Source organism: Anolis carolinensis, chromosome 3 (genome assembly GCF_035594765.1).
Source record: "Anolis carolinensis isolate JA03-04 chromosome 3, rAnoCar3.1.pri, whole genome shotgun sequence".
NCBI lineage: Eukaryota > Metazoa > Chordata > Lepidosauria > Squamata > Dactyloidae > Anolis > Anolis carolinensis.
Genome location: NC_085843.1, coordinates 169,865,740 through 169,892,079, shown reverse-complemented (window position 1 = coordinate 169,892,079; position 26,340 = coordinate 169,865,740). Strand labels below are relative to the sequence as shown.

The 26,340-nt window shown below is 38.0% G+C and overlaps 1 protein-coding gene across 6 annotated transcripts in view; it reads left to right on the top strand.

Annotated features, from left to right (window-relative positions):
- The window catches only part of grid1 (glutamate ionotropic receptor delta type subunit 1), a 1,053,635-nt gene that overhangs the window by 839,422 nt on the left and 187,873 nt on the right, over positions 1–26,340 (top strand). For all 6 annotated transcript variants that reach the window (XM_062977386.1, XM_062977385.1, XM_062977387.1 and 3 more), the window contains exon 6: positions 10,093–10,266. In XM_062977386.1, the coding sequence (XP_062833456.1) occupies positions 10,093–10,266 (174 nt within the window). The remainder of the gene's footprint in view (positions 1–10,092; positions 10,267–26,340) is intronic.

Below are 26,340 nucleotides of genomic sequence, written 5' to 3'. Positions count from 1 at the left end.
ATCTGGACTCCACACCTTTACCCTTTACCTTAACTACCCCCAGTTCCTCAATACTTTATTTCCCATACCACCATACTTCGCCACAGCAACGCGTGCCCGGGCATAGCTAGTGGATTATAAAACTGTTCCTGGTAGTCGGTCATCACCTTTGCCAATGCATAAGCACAAGCAGATCTCAAAGAGGGAGGAAAGAAGAGGCCAATCCTTCCTTTCCCCATCCCCTCTCTGAAGTATGCCAGATCAGACTCATCCAGGTCTAATACAGTGTATTCCATCCAGGGCTGATCTGGATCCAGATGAGCTCTCTGGCATATGGCCTGTAGATGCACCCTTAGGCTTATCTGGCACTGCTTGGGATTCCTTGCAGTTCCATAAATGATGCTCATGCGTCTTTATGCACTGTATAGGTCTATATCTTTCCAAAGCAGATTCATAATAATGTATGATCTGTCTAGTCTTCTTTCAGTACAAACTCTGCTGTAAATATTCCACATAGATCTACAAATTTGTCATCAGCCTCATGATTCCGAAGCCTATTCAAATTTAATCTTTCTCTGGGACATATTTTTCTGGAGTTCTTTTTGCTTCAGTAAATTATTAATGCCATTAAAATTCATAATTTTCCTTCATTACCTCTAGGAAAATTTGGGTTTTAATGTGAAACATAATTGTCTCATTTACAATTTGTGTTAAGATAACCAAATGCAAGAAAAATGGATTTAAATATTTTCCCCAAGCCAAAGTAGCAAAGTATTGCAAACAAAACAATTTATGTTCCTTACGTGCTAATAAATAAATACACAAATGGACTGAATATCAGGAGTACCCATTTTTTTTATAAATAATAATCTTTACATTACTATCTGTGCAAGTACTACAAATATTTTGATTCTAGGCTGAAAAGCTGGTTGTTTTAAAACTTTTTTTAAAAAAGAATATCAGGGATTAACCCTCAGGAATGTACTAGGTATGTAAATTTTCCCTGTTCTTGCAAGTAAGAATGGAAAATATATTTATTTATTTATTTACAGTATTTATATTCCGCCCTTCTCACCCCGAAGGGGACTCAGGGCAGATCACATTATGTACATATAGGGCAAACATTCAATGCCCATAAACCGAGACAGAGACAACAGACAGACAGACACAGAGGCAATTTAACCTTCTCCTGAGGGGATGTTCGATTCTGGCCACAGGGGGGAGCAGCTGCTTCATCATCCACTCTGATGGCACTTCCTCATTCCAACGTTGTAAATTAGTTAAACTTGCCTCCCCACTTTTATAAGTGGTACCTTATTTCCTACTTGATAGATGCAACTATCTTTCGGGTTGCTAGGTCAGCAACGAGCAGGGGCTATATTTTATTTTTAATTGACGGGTGCTCACCCCGCTACGGGCTGGCCTCGAACTCATGACCTCATGGTCAGAGTGATTTATTGCAGCAGCTGTTTACCAGCCTGCGCCACAGCCCGGCCCCCTGTCATTATTTTCCTTATCACAAGACAAGATAGCAAGTATTGTGTGTGTGTGTGTGTGTGTATTTACAAAGAAAATGTTTCATTTAGGGATTGTGGAATTTTCTTTGTGCAAATGGAATAAAAAATGAAAAATACAACTGTTTCTTTGCTGCCTAGGTTTAAAAAAAAATAAAGCATAGAATGATCACTTTTTGATCACCTTTACTATCTTTCTTTCATTTATCTCTCTGTGTGTATTTGCATTTGTGTGCCCAGCATAACAGAAGGTAAAGAGACTAGGGACCTCTTCACACTACCCTTTTGGGCCATGCTGTTTTTCCAGCAATTGCCGGCGAAAGGGAAGGTGCACAGGGTGGCTCATGGTGCCCCACGTGCCCTCCCTCCTTCCTCCATCATACTGTGGGGACAGGACAGGGTGCAGATAGGAGAAAGGGCAGCAATGCATATTGCCCCACTGCTTTACTGGAGCTATCCAAAACACACTTTCCTCCCTGTGGTGGTGGAGGAAGCACCTTCTGGCATTTCCCCTCCTTCCTTTGGGAGGACTGTGGGTGGGGTCTGCCAGGCATCATGTGATGGTTCTTGCCAAGCCCCATCCAAGCCGTAAATAAAAGCGGCAAAACGGGGCTATTTTGTCCCGTGTGAAGAGGTCCTAGAGCAGTGATTCCCAAAGTGGGCATTACCGCCCCCGTGGTGGCTGCTGTAGCAATCAAGGGGAGCGGTGATGGCCACAGCTAAATATATATTTCTGTTTAATTGCTATTTAAAAAAATTAAAAAATTAATTTCCAGGGCGCTGAGTAATATTTTTTCTGGAAAGGGGTCGGTATGCCAAATAAGTTTGGGAACCTATTTCCTAGAGCTTTGCAAAGACTCTTATTTCACAAATTGTGAAAACTTAGATGTGAAAAAGAAAGCATTGATTTCTTTCTCATCATAATGTAAAAAAATTCATAGTAAAGGTAAAGGTTTCCCCTGATGTTAAGTCCAGTCGTGACCGACTCTGGGGGTTGGTGCTCATCTCCATTTCTAAGCAAAAGAGCCGGTGTTGTCCAAAGACATCTCCAGGTCATGTGGCCGGCATGACTGCATGGAGCACCGTTACCTTCCCGCCGGAGCGGTACCTATTGATCTACTCACATTTGCATGTTTTCAAATTCATACTGAGTGCTAATTTTTCAATATATTAAGGCATTATTTCTTTGAAAGGCTAAGAAATATAATGATTTTTTTTCTACCCCTGGATTGTCATATAGCTCAATGAAAAATCCTCATCTTCATCATCATCTATAAAAAGTCAATAGAACAATATAATGCAAATTAAAGTAACATAATTTCACAAGAAATCCACAAGTCGCTGATAATACTAGAATGAACCCATCTCATGTTTAAAGTACACATGTGGGGATTATAATTTCTCAATTTTTTTTATCCCATTTTAAAAAAATAGAATACCCTAAAGCAGCAGGTCATAATCTTCAAAAGACAATCACAGAACATTTTGCGCACTTACCTAAAGATTGGACAACGTCTGAAACCATGCTCCTAATGAAGAAAGGAGACACAGAAAACCTTAGCAATTATCATTCTATTACACTTTTCTTTCAACTATATAAATTGTTCACAAGGATCTTGCTACAAAGAATATCCCACAATGTGGAAATCAACAGAGAACAAGCAGGCTTTAGACACGGCTACTCTACCCTCGATCATATCCATGCAGTCAAACAGCTACTGGAGAAAAGCAGAGAATATTGAGTTCCAGTTTGTCTTGCTTTCATTGATTACCAAAAGGCCTTTGACTCAGTTGAGATAAATGCTATCCTTAACACTCTGTACCAAGCCGGTGTAAATCCAGCATATGTGAACATCATAAAAAGCATCAATACAGGTTGCACAATTGATATAAAACTGTTGTCTGAACTGTGTCATATCAAAATAAACAAGGAAATGTGTCAAGAAGACACAATATTGCCAAAACTGTTTGCGGCAACTTTGGAAAGCCTGTTCCAAAAAATTAAATTTAAAGGTGGGATTTCAATTGATGGTGAACAACTTTCTCATCTCCACTTTGCAGAGGATTGCGTCCTTTTTACCAAAAATCTGGAAGATTTACAACATGATCTCCAACAACTAGCTCAACTCTCAAAATCAGTAGGACTGAAAATGAATTTGAAGAAAACGAAATGAATCAGAAATTGTCTCCAGGGGCTCATCTTTCTAAACGGATATGAAATTGAGGAAGTGACTGAATATGTATATATTGGACAACAAGTACAGTTGAATAATTTGGCAAATGGTAAATGGGCAAGAAGATGCAAGGTGGCTTGGATGGCTTTTAATCGAAACCAGACAGTGCTAACAAATGATAAGCTGTCAATGAAGGTCAGAGCAGATATCTTCAACACTACAGTTCTACCAGTAATATTATACACATCTGAAACATGGGCGACAATTAACTTAGAGGAGGAAAAACTGTTGGTGACTCAAAGAGCAAAAGGAAAGAAGGATATGTGGCATGACAAAAATAGATAAAGTCAGCAATAAAGAGCTCCATCAAAGAACTGGGGTACGTGTTGTGGTCAATGAAATCTATGAAGCAAAAAGAAGACGGGCAGGGCATATTGCATGAACAAAAGACAACCAATGTGTTGCACCCCTAGGCTACGTAGGCACCTCAAAACCACACTGGAGCCCCAGAATATAAGCAAGCAAGCTGTTTATTGAAGATTATATGCAGGCAATAGCAAATCAAAGTTCAAAGTCAATAAAATGGGTTTGAATCCACAAGAACAAAGTACTTGAAAATCTTGAAGCAAGAGTCTATAAAAGTCACTCAAAGAACATAGTCCAAACATCAAAGTAAGCCCCAAGGCATGAGTCAAGCTGGAAACACAGGAAGCAAAACTGGAATACAGGAACAAAACTCCAAGTTTAGTCCAAGATACAGAGTCAATGCTGGAACACAAGGCAAGGGTCTTGACTGGAACAGAAATCCAAACTGCAAAATTACTGAAACATTCAACTGGATACACAGAAACAAGAATGAGGATGGAAATTGAATCAAGATACAAAGCTGCAGGAATTCACAGGAATATGAAGCAAAGATCTTCCTCTCTTGGATAAGCAAAGTTACCACCTCTGACTCTGTCAGAGAAAGCAGCCCTTCTTAAGGGAAATTCAAGGTCCCTTCCCGTAAAAGGTCTGCTCGTTATTTCATTTCAAAAGCAATCGTTTACTTCTTCGGACATACTCCCTATCTTTCCTCTGTTGAGTTATCGCATTCCTCCTGTCAAGCTCATTAGCCCTATCTGACTTATCACTTCCAGAATCCGAACTAGAATGTCCATCTGGCACCAGGAGATCCAACCTTGACTGCTTTGAGGAATGTGGTTCAAACTGCCTACTTTCAACCATTCTGTCTCTGGTCCCAGAATCCACTTGAACAAACTCCGGCTGCATAGAAACATGAATCTCAGGCTCTGACAAACCAGGTGCAGGTGCAGGGACAGGCTGAACAGGCCCAACCTCAGGCTCACCTGACAGCTACAACACAACTAACAAACTGGATACGAAAAGACCACAAGTGGCTCTTGGGCAGACCTCGTACTCGATGGGACAAACCAATGGTTAAGCTAATCAGCAAGAAATGGAAAATTAGAGCACAGGATTGTATATTTTGGCAAATGGTAGATTTGTGTAAAGCCCAAAGGAGTGGATTAATGACAAATAGGATGGGATAGGATAGGATTTAGTTTTTTTTTTTTTAGTGAAAGATTGAGCACTTGCAGAAAAGCATTTTTTTACTCTTATTACTTTGACATTTATCAGTCCACAGAGAAAGAAAGCAGTAAATAGCCTTCATAATTTAAGGTTTGAGATGATCAACCTTCCTACAATGCCTTCCCAACTCCTTGCTCCAAGTTTTAAAACTGCTGAGTGGACTCTGGGAGGTTGATTATTATTCTTCCCAGTCACATCTGCACACACTTGATTCTCCTCCTTTCCTTCCCTCTGGGCAGGAATGCTTTGGATTTATTATCATACTTGACATGTCAATGGACATCATTTACTGTGTAGATGGCAAATACTTTGATAAATGGCAGCTGCTTAAGTCTTAGAGCAGCAGTAGCAGTTGAAATGGCACTATTAAGAGAGGTTGACACAGTTCAAGTCATTGATCCATGTTGTTCTGTCTTGTTTGTCACACCGGTTTGTGATCATAGTGCTCTAGCTTACTTGATACTTTCATGTTTGTGTTGGGTATGTGGGCTAATAATGCATTTTTTTGGGGGGGAATTGAGCCAAGAGTTTGCCAATTTTATGTCATTCTTTCATCTTTTACCATAAATTGCATCAATTAGTCAATAACCTTTTTTATATTCCCCCTTTCATCTCTTTGCTGAGACTGACGGTGATTTACAGGATAAAAAGAAACATGAGAAAAACCAGATGGCACTAAAAATTAAAATTAAAATATTATTAAACAGAATTCAAACAATTTAACACATTAGTTTAAAAGCATAAAGTAAAAAGAATGCAGCACCCTAAGAGAAAGTAAAAGCTCTTCACATGTAAAACAAACAGTTACCAAACATCTGCTATATCAGAAAGGTGCCAACAAAACTAAAGAAAGGTGAGGACCAGCCTAGCTTCCCTAGAAAGGGACTTCCAAAGCTTGGAATCTGTCATTAAGAATTCCCTTTCATGCCTACCCAATGTGACAGTGAGGTTGAAGGAACTGAAAGAAAATTTTCCTGTAAGGTCCTCAAACCCAGGAAGCTATGGTCTTTCAAGACATATGAGGCAGTATGAACTCAAATTAAATAACGATTGGTAAGTCATACGATCTCATTATACGGGCAAAATTGCTAGTTGTACACCGGTTCCTCTTCCCTTTTGTGATGGAGCCTGCCAGCGCCCATCCCACAACACACATCTACTTTTGGTGGGGCTCCATCACAAAAGGAAAGAGGAACCGGCACATGCATGGTGGTGGGAAGCTGGGCAAGGCGAGCGTGGGGTGATGGAATCTCCACACACCCCGAGGGGCCCACACGGATTCATGATGCGTGACAAATCCCATTGTCAATGTGATAAGATCCATAGTCAGCATGTATCCACTTAAAGGAATATATAGAAAACTGAACCGAACCCAATATTAAACAGTGTATGTGTGTGTCTTCAATTCATTTCTTATGATGACCCTGAGATGAACCTATCATGGGGTTTTCTTGACAAGATTTGTTCAAAGGGTGCTTACCTTCCCCTGAAGATGAGAGTGTATAACTTGTCCAGTGTCACTCAGTGGTTCCAAAGTCATACTGTAATGCTCAAACCACTACACAATGTTGATATAAATACATCATGCTGTATTTACATCATTTTAATATATCATGCTGTATTTACATTATGTTTGATGTTTTAAAAAAAGATTTTTACATTTTAATATTTTCCATGTATTAAAAAACAACTCACCCAAGCACAACTGGTATAGAGATCATTTAAGTCTGCCTACTCATACCTTTCAAATGTTTACTCTTTAAAATAGATCACGCAGATCAGAAATTAGGACAGTATTACACCATAGAATACTATAGTGGCCTTCATCAATAAGCAGTTTGTGTGGTTTACAAACTGCTTATTAATCAGTCAATACCTAGATGATTACGTGCCAAACCATTATGTGTGTTTGTGTGTGTTTCTATCTATAGATGGATTTTGTAATTAAATCAGCAGAAATTGTTTCAGGTTTTTTTTTTGCTTATAAACCTCTGTTAATCCCTTACATTATGAAATAATGCTGTTAGAAAAAATGAGAAAAGTTCTTAGAAGTTTACAGAGAATCAACATTGTTCTGATTATAAATATTAAGTTAAGAACACAGTAGGCAACTTCCATGAGTCCAAGGGCAAAATTTCACATGTCCTGAATCCAGTGGAGGCAAGCCATGTGCACACACACAAAACCAGAACAAGAGGGAGCACCAAACTTATTTTAAAATGTGATCACATGTCCAGTGATCCAATTGTTCTTTACACTGTAGTGCACTCTTTCTCTTGCTTTATTCAGAAAGAAAAATGAAGTCATTTTGCTGTGATACCATTTTTTTTCTGTCAGTTCACAGCTAAAATGGTGTTCATAGCAAAATATTGGCCCTGGAAGTAGATAAACCACCTGTTGCTCATTACTGCCTTAGAGAAAGAAATCTATTGATAACAAATTTCTCTGCCATTGTAATTACAATTATTATTCACATGTGTAATATCATTTATCTGCACCATAAGGCCATTGTTAAAAATGGAGAATATGACTCTCTGAAGATGAGATTCAGAGTTATTCTGTAAATTCATGTTTGTGTGAATATGTACAAATTTTGTATGGAACAAGTCGTGAACTTCAAAGATGTTCATCAGTACAGAATCCTCCTCAGAGTTTTCCAACACTGAAGAAGCTTTTTTTTTTCAGCACAGCTATCATAGTGAATAGTGAGGAACAACCCAAGCTGCTATGAAAACAGTGTGTCAAATGGCCATAAAATATATAAAACCAAACAGTTGTAAAAAGTTATTTATATCATTCTGTATAAATTCACACCAAGATGACTGGTATGAAATTGTTATTTGATACTCGTGTTCCTATACCTCAGAGTAAACAGATCAACTTAAATGACAACTTGAATTGTAGTATCCATGAAGATAATCTTGCATGCCAAGTGCAGAGAAAGAAAAATGCCAGTTTATTTCATGCTGATAATATACTTTGAAAATAATTATGAAAAAAAATGAATTATTAACCATGACTAACACTCTTAAAATGGAAGACCAACTGAGGCGACATAGGTAATACTTCTTGGTAGTTTTTGCCTTTATTGATTTCTCTAATCTCGTTTTAAAGACAATACTACTAGTGCTATTACTACTACATTTATTTGTTACTTGGCTCTCCTCACAGCTTGGGGAAAGTACAACATGGTTAAAACACACAAATAAAATACAATACTATTAAAATGCATATATTAAAATAAACAGAACAAAGATTGACACCCATACTAATAAAATATAAAGTTAAAACCCAGTTTATAAATGACTGAGTAGGCCTGTCAGAAAAGATAAGTCTTCAACTGTATCTTGAATTCTGACTGCTCGTTTTGCTATTGAATCACATCTAGTAGGTCATTCCAGAGTCTTGAGGTAGCTGATTAAATGGTCCTCTGAGTGACGACAGTCAAACTCTAGCTGGTTGAGGGCCTAAGTGAATAGAACAGATTATATGGGAGAAGGCAGTCCTGTAGATATCTTGGACACAAACCATGTAAGGCTTTAAACTAATTGGCAACCAGTGGAGTGACTTTAGTATGGGTGTAATATGCTCAGCTTTAGATGTTTTCGTAACCAATCTGGCTGCCATGTTTTGAACTAATTTGAGTTTCTGAACTTGGTAAAATATAAAGCATATTGCAGAAGTCCAGCCTTGAGGTTGCCAGCATGTGTACTACCATCTTTAGGTCTCCAGTTCTAGGAAGATACACAGCTGGCATATCAGCCGAAGCTGATATTAGGCATTCCTGACCATAGCATCTAGCTGAGCTGACATTTAGAGAGACAGATCCAGGAGCATCCCCAAGCTGTGAACATAATCATTCAGGAGAGTGTAACCTCATCTAAAACTGGTTGACACACTTTCAACCCTAGGTTAAAACCCTTAATGGCAGACACCTCCGTCTTATCTTGATTCAGTTTTAATTTGTTTTGGGGGTTTTTTTCTCATCCAGTCCATTACCTCCTGCGGGCATTCATTCAGAGGAGACATGCTATCTTTGGCTAAGCGTAAAGCTATTAGTTTCCATAATATCTTGTGTTGACAAATTTTAGTATTGTTTTGACATAGCAGTTTACTGTATCTCCAAGAATCTGACAAAAAGAGTACCACATGAGAGATGAATGACAGCAGAAGGATGAAGAAGCTGTAGCTCTAGGTAGATCCTAGCAAATAAGGGCAAAATGTTGTCAATCTAGCATGCATTAGCTAAGATTAGAGATGTGAAGAAATAAATCTAGGAGATCTTTTAAAACCCTTCTTGGTTGGTTGAACAAAGATGAACCAAGTCAGTCTTTACATCTTTAAACAAGGTGGAGGGAATCAAAAAGCAGGTTGAAAGAAGGTTGTGAAGAAAACTTCAGGTATTATGTATAATTAACATTTTAAGTCATCAGATAAGTCTGAATTTTGATAGATAAGAAAAATCAGTTGGTCATAAAAATACCGAAGCATGAATTGGCTCTGTTCTAATTATTCTGCCTATTAATTTATTCCAGTTGTATCCTTTGTTCCCTTTGGAAGCCTGAGAAGCTTATGTGGGCCTTTTAATAAGTTGACTCTCATCCAAACATTGACCTACTTGGTTTTAACAAAATAAAAATATTAAATTTTCAAACTCTAATCCCATCCCCACCCCCGTGTTGCAAAATGCTTTCAGAATACTACAGGGGGCTGGATTTACCATAATCTTTATCTAAAAACTAATGAAAGTTTTCAAACTATGCTTTGTTTTAAAAAAGTGGAGGTATTGGGAAGATGTATTTAAAATGAATGAATGTGTTGTTTTCTTATAGGAAATCAGCGACAATGAAATTTTAGAATTGGTACACAGTGCTCTTGGGAGGATGACAGTCATAAGACAGATCTTTCCTCTGTCAAGAGAGAACAATCAAAGATGCATGAAGAACAACCACCGAATATCATCGCTCCTCTGTGACCCACAAGAAGGTTATCTCCAGATGCTTCAGGTCAGTAATTTAGCCTATAAGCAAGAGAACACATTCCTTTCCTTTATATGGGAGGAGGGTATGACTTGTGCCTTTGCTAACAGGAGGGGAAGTATAAATGGAAATGTTAAACCTATTGATGTTGTTTTTTACTTTAAGCTAAGTATAGAAAGTCATGGAGAGCCAGACACACCTTTCTTGGCCTCTGATCCACACAGGCCAGAATCCATTATGTTTTGGAAACTAGAAATACAATTCTTACCTGTTCTGGTGTTTTTTTAAAATATTTTTTAGAAACAACAGGCTTTACTATTTTTTCCATGATGGAGGGCACATAATTCTGCATAATTCTCCCCTTAGTTTACAAGATTTACAAGATTCACTGCCTAGCTATTTTAGCTACCTCAAAAGTCTCCTTATCTTGACTCCATCTCAACTTCATTTCAATTTCACCTTCTATACATTAATTATCAGTTAATTGTACTGATTCCTGTGAAAACCCATTATGAAGATTCTTTTGTATTAAGCCATTTCATAGTCACACATTTATTGATTAGAGAAGTTGAACACGAAGATTGTGACAAGGGCTAAAGTTGAATGGCTAATTTCATGTTCTTTTTGCCAATTTTGAAAACTGCTTCTCTTTTTCTATATTACATGTCTACACTATCAAATCACAAAACTACCTTGAATCGTCCACAAAATGGAGATAAAAATAAAACATATAAAGGTATAAAACATGGCACTAAAAGCATTTTTAAAAGACTGAAAAATTAAGCATTCTGGGAGAATCTTTTTATTGTGACATAAATGAGTTGAGGCTGGGAGAATGAAAAGTTTTCATTTGTTGCTTAAAATGCCACAATGTAGATATCCGGTGAACCTCTCTGGGGAAGATATTGCACATTGAGGCATTGCCGCTTGAAAATTCTTCTAGCTAATAAGGTCTTAGTGTATATGTGTGTTAACAATTGTAAACATAATCACACAGGACTCATAAATTAATGCTAACATTCATGTTTCTAAGCTCTTCTACCTTCCTTACCTGGACCAGTGGCCAGATGAAAGCTGGCCACAGGCTCCATACAAGCAACATACCATAAGAAGCTCCCAAATTTTTACAAGTTTGTTGGTCATTAAAAAGTTTGTGTTATAAAATTCTGTTTCTTCATCCTTTTCTTTGAAATTGTTTTTATTTTGGAATGCATCACATTCATTAAGTCAGTTAATATATAATAAATAATCTCTGGCCAACTTTCTCATTAGCTGTTGTTGCCTATGTTTGTTTTTTAATGAGTCTGGAGTAAGCAAACAAATTTCTGCCAGCTTCTTAGAATAATATTTATGGATAATATTTATAGGTACAAATAAATTCTGAATATAGACTAGTAAAGAAAAATGTTTAGGCCATAGCACATTAACCTTCATCTAAAGGAGTTAACAAAAACCTTCCTGGAACTACTTGCTTCGAAATGTTCCTCATAAACAACACACATACAGAGTTTGTCTTTACTGATGACAAGCCTTATAAAGCTCAGTCTGACAGGCCTTGTGAACCTGTCTGTAAAGCTCAGAGAAGGATGTGACATGCTCCTAATCTTATGTGCTTTGAATGTGACAGACTTACTGTACTTGATCAACTCTCCTCCTAGCAATGATACTATGACCCACATTTTCTTCCTCCCCGCCCCAAATAAATCTTCATTGGTTTTGATTTTACGAGTTTCAAATGACTCAGACAAGGAGGAACTTTGTCCATACTGATTATATCTGCCATATCATTAAGAAGTACGGCTCTAGGGATCCCTGACATATCATATAGAGAGAGATGCCCTGCCGGGTCAAAAATACAGTTTATGTTATTGTCACTATTATTTGCCAGAAAGGCTTTGTTCATCTAATTGCTGATATTTTGAGGCAATGATCTCACATTGAATGCCACAGTGTGGTGTAGGCAACTATGGACTTCAGTTTCCACAATCTCTCACCATTGGGCACATTGGCTAGGGCTGATGGGAACTGTAAATCAAGAACCTTTAAATGGCCATAATTTTTCACACCTGATTTAATTAAAAGGATCATTTGAAAAATATAGCAGCAACTGAAAGTGATCAGAACACCCCAGAATAAAATATCTTACAACATTGGCTTGACCAGACTTCAAGATAGAGAGAATCATCTTTTTTATATTGCCAGTTCTGTTAATGTGAGAAATGAGGTAATCTGACAGGTGTTCTTGGGAAAGATGTCCTTATGAAAATAACTCCTGGTAGCACACACCTAGTTCTACTTAACGTATGTTATTATGGTATTTAGTATTTTCACCAATTTCATCCCTTGTGTATCTTAGAATTTATTCTTAGTAGCAAACCTGAAAGCTTGTTTTGCCAGTCTGGCACACAGCTAGGTGGATCTCATGTGGATAACATCTTTATGCCCTAACATTTATTGTGTGTTGGGAAACTGATCATCCCCTGCTGCATAGCAACAGACAAAACAATAGAATTTTCAAAGATTCCAGTCAATGAATCTGGGAATGAACTCTTGGAACATTGTGCTTAGAATAAGATGTTGTGTGCTGTTATCTGGCTGGTTCCCAGTGTAACAACTACATGTTCAGTTCTGGCAGAGCAATAGCAATGATATCTTACCCTATGTTGACCCCCCACACACACATGTTTGGTCATATCCTCACCTGTAGAGGCCATGAGTGGTAAGAACAGTAGACACAGAGGACCTTATAACATTGGGTTTTTTCAGGATCCTTGAATGTTTCCAGGCACTGAGAGGGCAGCGCCTGCCAGAGCTCATCAAACGATGCAGGATTAGTTCCGATGGGTCTCCGTACTTCCAGCATCCTGGCAGCATCCTAGGACACTGCCCAGAGAACACGGGAGGCTTCCCATGTTCTCATAGACAAGAACTGGCAAGTGCGAAGCCGGACAGCAATGCTGTTAGAATGCAGCACCAGGGGTCAGGGTGCATCTGTTGGTGGGCTTCTTCAAACACCATCGATCATCTGCTCCGCACCAGCACCCTGATGAAATTGGTGAAACTTCTGCCTTCACCAATTCCTTTCCAATGTCAGACTCAAAGATATCTGCATTCTGAAGTTCAAACACTTATTTAATATTTACAAAGATATTTACAAACAGCAAAGTCCATCAATAGAAGCTGGCATTCTTCCCTTTGCCTCTCGGCTTGGCACACACTGCTCAACAGGAGATAAGAAAGCACATTCCACAGTCCGAAGGAAGTTCCGACTTCCAAGGCCGGAAATCATGTCTCATAGGTCACAGCAGGTTGTCAGTCAAACTGGCCTGCTGTTAACTGTTTCATTGCTGAAACACATACTTGTAAAATAGCAGAAACACTTGATTTACATTTCATATACACACAACCAAAACCCAACAAATGCTTCTTCCTATGGGATGGGTAAAGGGACGGTGTGGGTGATGCAGGGCAAAGGGTTCCCCCACCACAATGTCTCACAAATCCCCCTGCTATTGCCTGCTCTTTGGACCTCAATGTGATGAGGTCCATAGAGGAACTGATAACTTGACACTAAAAGAAGTAAATTTTGAATTTGTTGTGTGTGTTTTAACAATGGAAGTTGGGCAGGAGCCACATCTTTATTGTTGCATGTAGTTATAGCTTTATTCCCTGGGGATGTTCAATGCTAACCGATAATGATTGATGTAGATGATGCTTGTCTGTATACCTGTTTCACCAGGAGAGGAGAAGTAATATACTCTTATGAGCACAGATTTTCAAATAAATTCTTTTCTATTATTATTGGTTGTGTTGTATGATGCAGATCATCCATTACTTCCTCTAATCATATATTTACTAGCTAAGGTATGGGTTTTCTGTTATTACTGAAAAAATAATTTCACAGCTTTATGCCTCTGGTTCCATTTCTACTGTGTTATTTCTGTTCACAATTTTTATGTGTACAGGAACTAATTTACCTCAACTCCATTTGTTCTTTTGAGGTTTTCTATTTAAAATATGGCAAGAAAAGACCTAAGGCATCTGACATTAGTCAGTTGAAAGCTAAAAAAATACAGAAAGCATTTATAATGTTCTAAAGAATTGTGTTGTTTCAGCACATGCAAATGAAAGATACTTGATTCAAAACTTCCTCAATGATTCATGAAGTCACTGAGTATCCTCAAACAAGCCAATACGTTGTTTCCCTACTCCATCCCCGTGTGTAATATGAGGACAATAATATGAGTTATAATAATAGTTATAGGTTTGCTGTAAACCTATGGGCTACCTTTTCAGATATTGTATGAGAAGTATTTTGCTTCTGTTACAGTTGATGTTGTTATGTACCTTCAAGTTGACTCCACTTTATGACAATTCTATCATGTGATTTACAATATTTATTTATTTATTTACAGTATTTATATTCCGCCCTTCTCACCCCGAAGGGGACTCAGGGCGGATCACATTATACACACATAGGGAAAACATTCAATGCCCATAAACACATCAAACAGAGACAGAGACAGACGCAGAGGCATATGTTCAGATACATCCTGATGGTCCACATATGCAGCTATTGGTCAGCCAAAATAACATGATTTCGTGAGAGCCAGCCTATGGAGAAATTGTTTTCATAGTGCTATGGAGGATTAGAAATAATTGTGGTTTGTCATGCAGTGATTGCTACCAGAATAAGAAAAGGAATGCATGTTCTCTGGATACTCCTAAAGGGATCACTGAAATTTCTTATACTCATAGAACTCATAGAAATACCCAAAGGATATGGCTAAGATTGAATTTGTGCCCTATGATTATTAGGGGGAAAAAACTCTTTCACTGTCAGGAGGGAGTTTATTTTGCATTTTAAAAATTCTAAGCAGGTGACAAAAGATGAGAGGCAACATTAGAAACAAAATAAAATAAAAAGGCAAATAACTGCATTAATAGGCTTATTATTATTATTATTATTATTATTATTATTATTATTATTGACACAGTGACATTGTATGACACAGCAAACAAGATAGATATGCTGGATTTCATATCACAAAATCACAAGTTAAACATTTCCCAAGTGTTTAGGATTGTGTGATGTATTTTCAGATGATACACGCAGATCCCAGTATGGTGGCCTTTTGCAGTTGGCAGATCGTAATTTTGTCAATGTCTATTGTTTCCAAACGCCGGCTGAGAACTCTTGGCATGGCACCCAGTGTGCTGATTACCACCGGGACCACCTGTACTGGTTTCTGCCAGAGTCTTTGAAGTTCAATCTTGAGGTCCTGATAGCGGCTCAGTTTTTCCTGTTGCTTTTCGTTAATGCGATTGTCACCTGGTATGGCAACATCAATTATCCAAACCTTTTTCTTTTCCACAACTGTGAGGTCTGGTGTGTTGTGTTCCAGAACTTTGTCAGTCTGGATTCAGAAGGCCCACAGTATCTTTGAGTGTTCATTTTCCATTACCTTTGCAGGTTTGTGATCCCACCAGTTCTTTATTGCTGGGAGGTGGTACTTGAGGCATAAATTCCAATGAATCATTTGGGCCACATAGTTGTGCCTCTGTTTGTAGTCAGTCTGCGCAATTTTCTTACAGCAGCTGAGGATATGATCAATGGTTTCGTCAGCTTCCTTGCACAGTCTGCATTTTGGGTCACTGGCTGATTTTTCGATCTTGGCCTTAATTGCATTTTTCTGATGGCTTGTTCCTGGGCTGCAAGGATCAGGCCTTCTGTCTCCTTCTTCAGTGTCCTATTCGTAAGCCAGAGCCAGGTCTTCTCCTTGTCAGCTTTTCCTTCAATTTTGTCAAGGAACTTTCCATGCAATGTTTTGTTGTGCCAGCTGTCAGCTCTAGTTTGTAGTGTGGTTTTCTTGTACTGGTTTTTTGTCTGCTGTGCTTTGAGGAGTTTCTGATTTTTGACTTCAATCAAAGCAGGTTCTTCATTTTGCTTTACATATTCTGCCAGGGCATGTTCTTCTTTGACTGATCTTTTGGCACAGCACCCAGTGTGCCGATTACCACCGGGACCACATATTATTATTATTAGGTCATTACTATACAATATTTTGGATAGTCTGTTATTCCTTAATTAGAGCCAAACTGATTAAAAAGTGATGTACTCTGTGGTTACTTAAAATTGCTAACTGGCTCCTTGTCCAGACTGTGGCAGGACACATCTCCCTGCCTAAAAGCTTGCTTGCAAGTCATATTTAATTTATTGTACATTATATACCCAGCATTTTCTGGTTTGGGTATTTTAAAATGCTATTTATTAGAAATACTCAGTGTTTGTTTTTTCATTTCATTAATGGTCTCTTTAGGAAATACATATCCATATAAGGGCACAATTTATAAGATAGTACAGCTGATGGGCTTCACCTCCTATCAGCCCCAGACCTGGTTGGGCTTCAGAGTTATACTTAACATTCTATTTCTGTTAGCAATCTTTGTGTGTCTTTCTCTGAATGTGAACAGTTTTTATCTTGTCAGTCTTCAAGATTTACAATTAAAATTAAAATGGAAAAGCACCAAAAGGGGAGAAAGAAGAGAATAAGCCTCTAGGTGAATAGAAATATGTTTACTGAGCTTAGACTGTTTTGAAAATAAACACTGCTTCCGGGAAAGATGCTCTAAGGCACAATCAACTTCAGCCTGTGTTTAGTCTATAAATCTGTTGCAGAAAAAGCCCAATTCCTTTGGGTTTAAGGCTACATGTTTTGGTTATAATAAACTGTTTGGGGCTGTAAGGATATAGCAAAGTAAGGGAATGTATGCACAGACATTATCCCAGTACTCTCTGGACAAAATCTGTCTGTCTGGAAAAGCAGATTGTGTTTTGATCCACCCTCCTCAACTATTCTCTTTACAGATAATTGTGGGATGAGACTGGCAAGTAAAGATTAGCTCAGTTGCAGGGTGAAATTGGAAAGTAAAGGTTAGCTGTTCAGACAGGGAATACACTGACATCTGGCCATCACATTTTCTTCCTAACCTGCCTCTTCACTGCCCTCTTGCCTGGAGTGTCTGGCATCCAGGCTTTACTGACATTTTCTGTTGCAGGATCAGTCTTCTCCTGAGAAGCATTACTCTTTTGGATTATTAATTTTATCTTGTTAGAAATATTAAGTTACTTGAAGAAATAAAATTAAACTTAGCAAATTATATGAAGATCTCCATTTCACTCACCTAACCTTCTCAGCATTAAAAATTGAAGTTGAAAATATTCTCTAAACAGCCCCCCTTTTCCAATTTGATTTTTCTCTGTGTGCGACAAGCTTTCCCCCAGGTGCCATGTGAGGCTGACAATACTACAACAATTTGCTTCTTCGAATTCACTGCAAAGTACAGCATGTCCATGCAGAGTGGCTTCAGGGGGCTTGCAGAAATTGGGGGTGGGCTTTGGGTACTGCACAGAGAAGAAGAGAATATAGACTCCCACAGTGCCTGGAAAAGACAATGACACATGCAAAATAAACTCATGCATGTGGCTGTCCTTAATACATCATCATCATCATCATGCTTATTTATATCCTGCCTTTTCTCTCCATATGGAGATTCAAAGTGGCTCACAACTAAAAGCATTGTAAGATAACTTAAAATAGACTATACAAGTATTAAAAGTGTATTAATAATAATTAAAAGAATATAAAAATCATAGCAGCTCCCAACAATAATAAAAACCTTCTTCTTTAAAAGCCTGCCTGAATAAAAAGGTTTTATCCTGCTGTTTTAATTTATGTTTTACTGAATATATTTCATTATGAATATGTATTTTAACTTTGTTGTACCCCACCTCAAGCCATAAGGAGAGGCAAATAATAAAGATATCATCATCATTAGCCATTGTATAAACTGTGCATATTGTACAAAGTAAAAACCTCTGGCTGTTGTGTAAATTGTGCATATTGTACAAATAGTGATAATTTTACTAAACCTACAAGACTTGCTTAAATGGCAAGTTATTTGAGAGTGTGATTATGTCTAATTCAAAAAACTATCCGATAAAATATATTACTTAGACCCATTTCCATTTGGTCTTAGGCTAGATTTGGGTGCAGATCCAGTTTGGGTTGGTCTTATAGATAACTTTTGTTGGAAAAGAGTCTCATTGGGATTTGATTCCTTCTAATAAGGTGTCCAAATGGAAAAAGTTTCTAAAATAATTTGTTAGGGTTTGAGAGTCTGGATTATAGTACAGTAGAGTCTTACTTATCCAACATAAACGGGCCGGCAAAATGTTGGATAAGCGAATATGTTGGATAATAAGGAGGGATAAAGGAAAAGCCTATTAAACATCAAATTAGGTTATGATTTTACAAATTAAGCAGCAAAACATCATGTTATACAACAAATTTGACAGAAAAAGTAGTTCAATGCTCAGTAATACTATGTAGTAATTACTGTATTTATGAATTTAGCACCAAAATATCACGATGTATTGAAAACATTGACTACAAAAATGGGTTGGATAATCCAGAATGTTGGATAAGTGAGACTCTACTGTAATACATTGGTTCTACATATTTCATAAAGTAAGAGTGTTTGACACTAATAACAGTTGAACTGTGCAATTCTGTAAGATTTTAGCTTATTTCTCTCCTGACTCTCACACACACTAAACCTAGGGAAACTCTTAGTGATATAAAAATCAGTATGCTGGTGACATCCAGGTCTGATTATTTTTGTCTTCCAAACTAAGTGAAGAAGTAGAGGTACTTTATACTGGACTTTGCTAGGACCATGAAATGTCAATCTTGGCAATACTGAAGCACTGTAGGAAAGTTGTCTCTAGATTTGGAAATTGGGTAAGCAGCCTGTTCTGGATAGTTACACTTCTTAGATAAACAGATATGTAGCTTGACTATGCTCCTTTGGCCAACATTAGTGAATAAGTGAATTCTTGAGATTGATGGGGAATGTGGCAATTCACTGTTTCAAGGTTGACCTAGTATACAAGTTGATTTGTAGAGGAACTACCGCATGGACCTCAAATATTGCCTTCTGCAATTCTGGCACCACCACCGTTACATAGTATTGTGTCCTAAGACCTTGCTTGTAATAAGGCTGAGATAGGAAACGTCTTTTGGATGAGCTTTTTGTTGATTCTGGGATTTATACAAAAAAATCCTAGCATGTCTAAGTTTGCAATGAAGGCTAGTGATCTTGCCAAATTATCTGGAATTCATAATGCAAAAAGAACAATATTTTTTCCCTCAGATATAAGAAATCAAAACTCTATTCTGATACCTGAAGGAAGTGGTAGTTGGGTTACTTTTGTTATAGGAATATAACAAAAGTAATGAAGCACAAATAAGCAAACACAAAGAAAATAAAACTCTGGCCTTGTTTTTCTTCTTAGTGTTTCTCTTCTACCAAATCCAGCACACTGCTTCAAAGATAATTCCTTAAATTTCTCTTTACTCATGCCTCAGACCACCTGGGCAGCCCCTGCACAATAGTACAACAATTTACATAGATTTGTTATACCAGAGTATAAACAAGCTTTACACCTTTCCACTTTGCCACGTCCCCATTTTTGGCAGGAAAACTAATACTGTTAATGCCATGACATTAGAAAAGCTTTACTAAGAAAATGCCACCTTCTGTGATTCACTAATTGGGGTATAATTGCAGAGGACTTAATGATTTGGGGTAAAATTATGAATGCCATCTTAGAAGAAGAAAGCTGGCAAGATTCTGTAACTAAAGGGAAATAATAAAGACTCAGAGGTGATAGTTTTGACCTGAACTGCAAAAATATAGTAACTATTTTTTGCTCCTCTTTGCTCCACATTGCAGATTTGTAAATAGATCTTTAGTGAAAAATGTTGTTTCTATACAGATTGCATACTATAATGCACAATTTGATGTTATAATAAAAAGTATGATACTTCTGAGTGATCTAAAGCCACTTGCTAAAAGTAATATGTCATGACTTAGTGCAGTGACAGGAATAATCATTGAAACTCTTTAACATGCAAAATGAATATACAGATTTATTAAGCTATATCTATACACAACTTGATTGTTCTACATCTGGTGTGTGTGACTTGAATCATAATAAAATGATAGCATCATAATCATAATATATCATAATATGCGTACCTACTCTACTTCAAGATCAAAAAGGCACATAGGAAAGAAGTCTCAATCATATTTATTTCAGATTTCATGAATATAAATTAAAAGCCAAAAATTATCTTTATTTACTAATCATAAAATAACATTTTCTTTCCTATCAGATTTTCTTTCAAATTTGTTTTTACAGTCAGAGAGACAAACACATTTGTTTCACATTTACGAAGCAAACAGCTAAAAAAATGATATCACATGAAAGTTAAAAAATATAATTGAAGCATCAAATTAAAATTTATAACCATTACAAACAAATACAAACATAAGTAACAATGCATATGAAAAACTTTTTCCCTTCAGCAGTCATCTCTTAAAGACCTGCCAAAATGGGTTATTTGCCTGTCTACGAAAAGATAGCAAGGAGGGCATCAATCTAACCTTTTTACCAAGGGAGCTGTAATGAGAATCCATTTAGAAAGCCCTCCCTTGCATTCCCAACAGATATACCTGTGAGGATGTTGTCACAAGACACAGACAGGTTCAAACAGGAATATATGATCCTTGAGATAACCTGGATCCAAGCTGTATAAAGCTTTGTAGATCGCACTGTATAGCACAGGTCCTCAAAGTTTTAAACAGAGGGTCCATGGTCCCTCAGACTGTTGGGGGGGGGGGGGGAGAGGGTGACTATAGTTTGAAAAAAATGAACAAATTCCTATATACACTGCACATATCTTATTTGTAGTGCAAAACAACAAAAGAAATGAACAATATAATATTTAAAATGAACAATTATAACCAATGGAAACTTATCATCATTTCAATGAGCAGTGTGGGCCTGTTTTTGACTGAGATAGTCAGGTTAATTAGGATAGTTGTTGTTGTGTGCTTTCAAGTTGTTTCAGGCTTAGTGTGACTAATGACCTCATCACATTATCTTGCCAAATTCATGAGGTCCCAGAGGGGAACATGGAGAACTCGTCACTCCTTGCCCCGCATAGCACAACTTACCTCTGCACCATCCCATGGGGGAAGCATCTGCTGCCCAGATCCCGCCCATTGTCCTGAAGACAACATGGAAAGCCTCCCGTGTTGCCACAGCAGTGCCGCTTGCTCTCCCCTTTCCCAACAGAGTCCAGCTGAATGTACACATACATCATGTAATGGGCTCAGTCATAAAAGAGGAGAATGAACCACATACAAAGGGAAAAGTAGCCCATCTGATGAGACTGAATATCTAAAGTTTAGAGTGAGACTGGGTAAATGACCTTGGAGGGCTGTATCCGGCCCACAGTCCTTAGTTTGGAACCCAAACTTTTGGTAGTGTCAAAAGCCAGGCTCTTCCTATATCTTGTCCTCTTAGGTCTTTCAACACTACCTTGTTTCCCCTAAAATAAGACATCCCCAGAAAATAAGACCTAGTAGAGGTTTTGCTGAATTGCTAAATATAAGGCCTCCCCCGAAAGTAAGACCTAGCAAAGTTTTTGTCTGGAAGCATGCCCGCCAAACAGAACACTAGATCATGTAGGATCGGTAAATGTATGTACCATAGTGTTGTACATGGAAATAATGGTAGTAACAAGAAATTCTTGATAGGATTCACAGTTTATCTGGTTATGCTGGTTTGTGATGACAACTACTGTACAGTATATAATAAATGTTCATTTTTTTGTTGAACAATAAATGTGAATTCTTCTTCATGGAAAAATAAGACATCCCCTGAAAATAAGACCTAGAGCATCTTTGGGAGCAAAAAGTAATATAAGACACTGTCTTATTTTCGGGGAAACATGGTAGTATCTGCAATGGGTTGGTCAGGGAGAGGGAGGAGAAGGCACAAGCTGTGGAAAGCAAATAATATATTGTGGAAGGGTATCTGCAAACGTGGGGCAACATGAACAGTTGTCATACAAAAGTGTGTGACAATTCCTGTAATTCTAACCTTCATTAATAATAATCGGACAGCTCTCTGGTTCTTGTAGATATTAGGCAGAAGATTCTATCTTTCATCTGCTTAATCATTTTCAGGAGAAACAGGCATTCACCCTTCCAATGTTCAATTAATAAATGAACCTGCATCTGTGGTTTGCACACCTGCATCCACAAACTGTCAAGAGAAAGATGTTTACTTTTTTGTTTTAATTATTTTAAAATAATAATTTGAAAGCTTGATATTTTTTCTTCCATGAGAGGTCTAATTGCAAAACAAGAAGCAAAAATAACATCATGTTATACAACAAATTTGAAAAGAAAAAGTAGTTCGATACGCAGTAATGTTATGTTGTAATTACTGTATTTACGAATTTAGCACCAAAATATCATGATATACTGAAAACATTGGCTACAAAAATGCCTTGGATAATCCAGAACCTTGGATAAGCGAGTCTTGGATAAGTGAGACCCTACTGTAATTATCTACCTCATCAGACAGAGTGATTTTGGTATCCTAGGACTTTTTCACCCCGTCTGAGAGACAAAGACAGATGTCGGACTTCACACAAAGTTTTTTGACATTCAGCAGAAGCCCCACCTACATCCAGGATGAAAGTGTCATCAGATCCTTCCACCCCAACACAGGTTGATTCATGTGCTGTGCTGGCTCCAGGACAGAGCCTCTCTGCAAAGGTGATGCTTTCACAGAGAGGGAACTGCATGTGAGTCAACAGATTCATCCCGCTACTCCGTCTTTCCTTGCAGAAGCCCAGCGAAAGGGATGCTTCACCTGAGCTTTCTGATTAGATCAAATGTAATCTATGTAGCTCAGACTTTAATATCAATTTTCAATTTCCTTGCTCCTGAATTTTTGTTTAGCTTTTCTTGTGGCTGGTGAAGAAATGATGGTTGCCTCATAGAAAACAATCTAGGAAATCAAAAGATTAGTGTAGCTATGATTGGATAGAACTATGTTCGTCTTGCTCCCATCTGTTCATTTATCTTCACTTTTGGGGTAGGTGGTGACTTCCAAATCAGCAGAGCACTAACAAATTGCATGCCCACCCACTCAGTATGTGATTTGGGTTGACACTCCTGTGTACATCACATATGAACCTCCAGGTTAGTCATCTGTGTCAACAGCTGGGTGCTGTGAGGGGCTAAAACTGGTGTGATGTTGTAGTTGCAGCATTGATTTGCACTTTGTTGGAGCATCCTGGAGCTATTTATAGAAGTATGTCAGAATTGTCCCTTCCCTGCTGTCCTTCCAACTGCAGGCTACAACCTTTTTATTATTTCAAAGAACGTTTTAAAGATTGAGCCAGGGGTTTTTGTATAGGGTTTTACGTATATTTGCCTTTCTGTTTTAACCATGCTGCACCTCACCTCCAGTCATAGGGAGAGGCAGATAATAAATAAATAAAATAAAATGCCATCAGATTGGAAAAAATCAATTTATATCCCCATACCAAAAAAGGGAAAAGCGAAAGAATGCTCAAATTTCTGTACAGTGGCACTTATTTCCCATGCCAGTAGGGTAATTCTCAAGGTCCTGCAAGTCAGACTCCAGCAATACATGGAGTGAGAGTTGCCAGATATCCAAGCTGGGTTTAGAAAAGGCAGAGGAATGAGAGACCAAATTGCCAATATCCGCTGGATAAAGGAGGAAGCCAGGGAGTTTCAGAAAAATATTTATTTCTGCCTTTTGCCTTTGACTGTGTGGATCATAATAAACTGTGGCATGTTCTTGGTGGTATGGGGATATCAAGTCACCTTGTCTGTCTCCTGAGAAATCTGTATAAAGACCAAGTGGCCACAGTAAGAACAGACTACGGAACAACAGACTGGTTCAAGATTGGGAAAGGAATATGGCAGGGCTGCATACTTTCACCCTACCTATTCAACTTGTATGCAGAACACATCATGTGACATGCAGGGCTTGACAAATCCAAGGCTGGAGATAAAATTGCTGGAAGAAACATTAACAAACTTATATATGCAGATGATACCACTCTGGTGGCTGAAAGTGGAGGAGCTGAGGAGCCTTATCACCAAGTAGAAAGAAGAAAGTGCAAAAGCCGGACTGCAGCTAAACATCAAGAAAACCAAGATTATGGCAACCAGACCGATTGATAACTGGCAAATAGAGGGAGAAAACGTGGAGGCAGTGACAGATTTTATATTTCTAGGCGCGAAGATCACTGCAGATGCAGATTGCAGCCAGGAAATCAGAAGATGTTTACTTCTTGGGAGGAGGGCAATGGCCAACCTCGATAAAATAGTGAAAAGCAGAGACATCACACTGGCAACGAAGGTCCGCATAGTGAAAGCAATGGTATTCCCCATAATGACCTATGGATATGAGAGCTGGACCATAAGGAAGGCTGAGCGTAGGAAGATAGATGCTTTTGAACTTTAGTGCTGGAGGAAAATCCTGAGAGTGCCTTCGACCGCAAGAAGATCCAACCAGTCCATCCTCTAGGAAATAATGCCCGGCTGCTCACTGTAGGGAAGGATATTAGAGGCAAAGATGAAGTATTTTGGCCACATCATGAGAAGACAGGAAAGCTTGGAAAAGATCATGATGCTGTGTAAAATGGAAGGAAAAAGGAAGAGAGGCCAACTAAAGGCAAGATGGATGGATGGTATCCTTGAAGTGAGTGGCTTGACCTTGAAGGAGCTGGGTGCGGCGACGGCCGACAGGGAGCTCTGGCGTGGACTGGTCCATGAGATCATGAAGAGTTGGAAATGACTGTGTGATTGAAGAAGAAGATTATTATTATTATTAGTAGTAGTAGAAGTAGTAGTAAGAGATTAATGTTTTTAATAGTATTAATGATTTAGTCAGTTTGTTAGTTTCCACATTTAGTCATATTTTGCTGTTTGTATGTTTTACATTTTATATTGTACTTTTTTATTGTTAACCACTTTTGATATCTTTTTAGGGAGAAAGAGTAGGATGATGATGACAGGAGGAGGACAAGTTTTTAAAAAATAAATCATACTTTTATGACATCTGATCTATTCTTTTTGTCTATATATGTATGAAATGGAAAACAGTTTTCCATCAGTTGGAAAAAAATCAACTTCTGTCAGTGGTAGAACATAAATCACTGCTCAGGCGGGAAAATATTTGTCTGCTTGGTAGATATTTTTCTCTTCAATAGAGCCATGATATAAACAATGTGAGCTTACTGGATAGTACCCTGTTCTAATTGCCTCTTAAATAGGAATACTTTGTTCAATCTCCCTGAAGTCTGGCATACAAAATGGTTGGCAGGAATAACCCATACACCTGCAATTTTCATTCCATCTGGATTTGAAATGATAAAATAATAGCAGGCAGGAAACAACTGGAATGGAATTAAGAATATTGATTTTTTCCAAAGATTAATCTGATATTAACACGACATTGATTTCGCAAAAGAAGTAAATTACAAAACCCCACAAAAAACAAATATAAGTAAGAGAGAGGTTAAAGAAAACAATCCCGCCCAGTGCACATCCCATCAAGAAAATGAGATTGAACCACATTTGAAATATTAAGGTATCTGACTTGAGTTCTGTGACAACAGGGTTGCCACTCACAATGTGAAAGAGACTGACATAAACTGTGCTTTCAGGTTGGCTGTGACACCAAGAGATCAGACAGCTGTAAGATGATAAAATCACCTGTGGCTTAGTATTTTTGATTGGTTTTGCTCATAAATAATTTAGATTATCTATTGCAGGGGAATGTACAGGCAAGTCTGATTACAATTTGCAGATGTGCTTGTGCCTCTGTAATATCTTTACAGTCCTGTAATTACTTACTTACTTACTTACTTAGGCGATCCCTCGTAGTTCGAGGATGATGGTCCTCCATTTCTTGGAAGACGCCTGTGCGTGATTTTTTTTAATGTGTGGAGGTCGGTGCATAGCCGGTCAACACACAGTCTTCACATATTGAGGTCCCAGCAGTGGTGTGATTAACACAACGAGAGTGGCTTCTCAGTCTGTGGCAGCCTTCTTCTGCCTTCACAGCCATTGTAACATGTACCATGTTATCCTCCGCCTGCTCCGCCGTTGAAGTCTTTGGATCTTCGGATTGTTTTT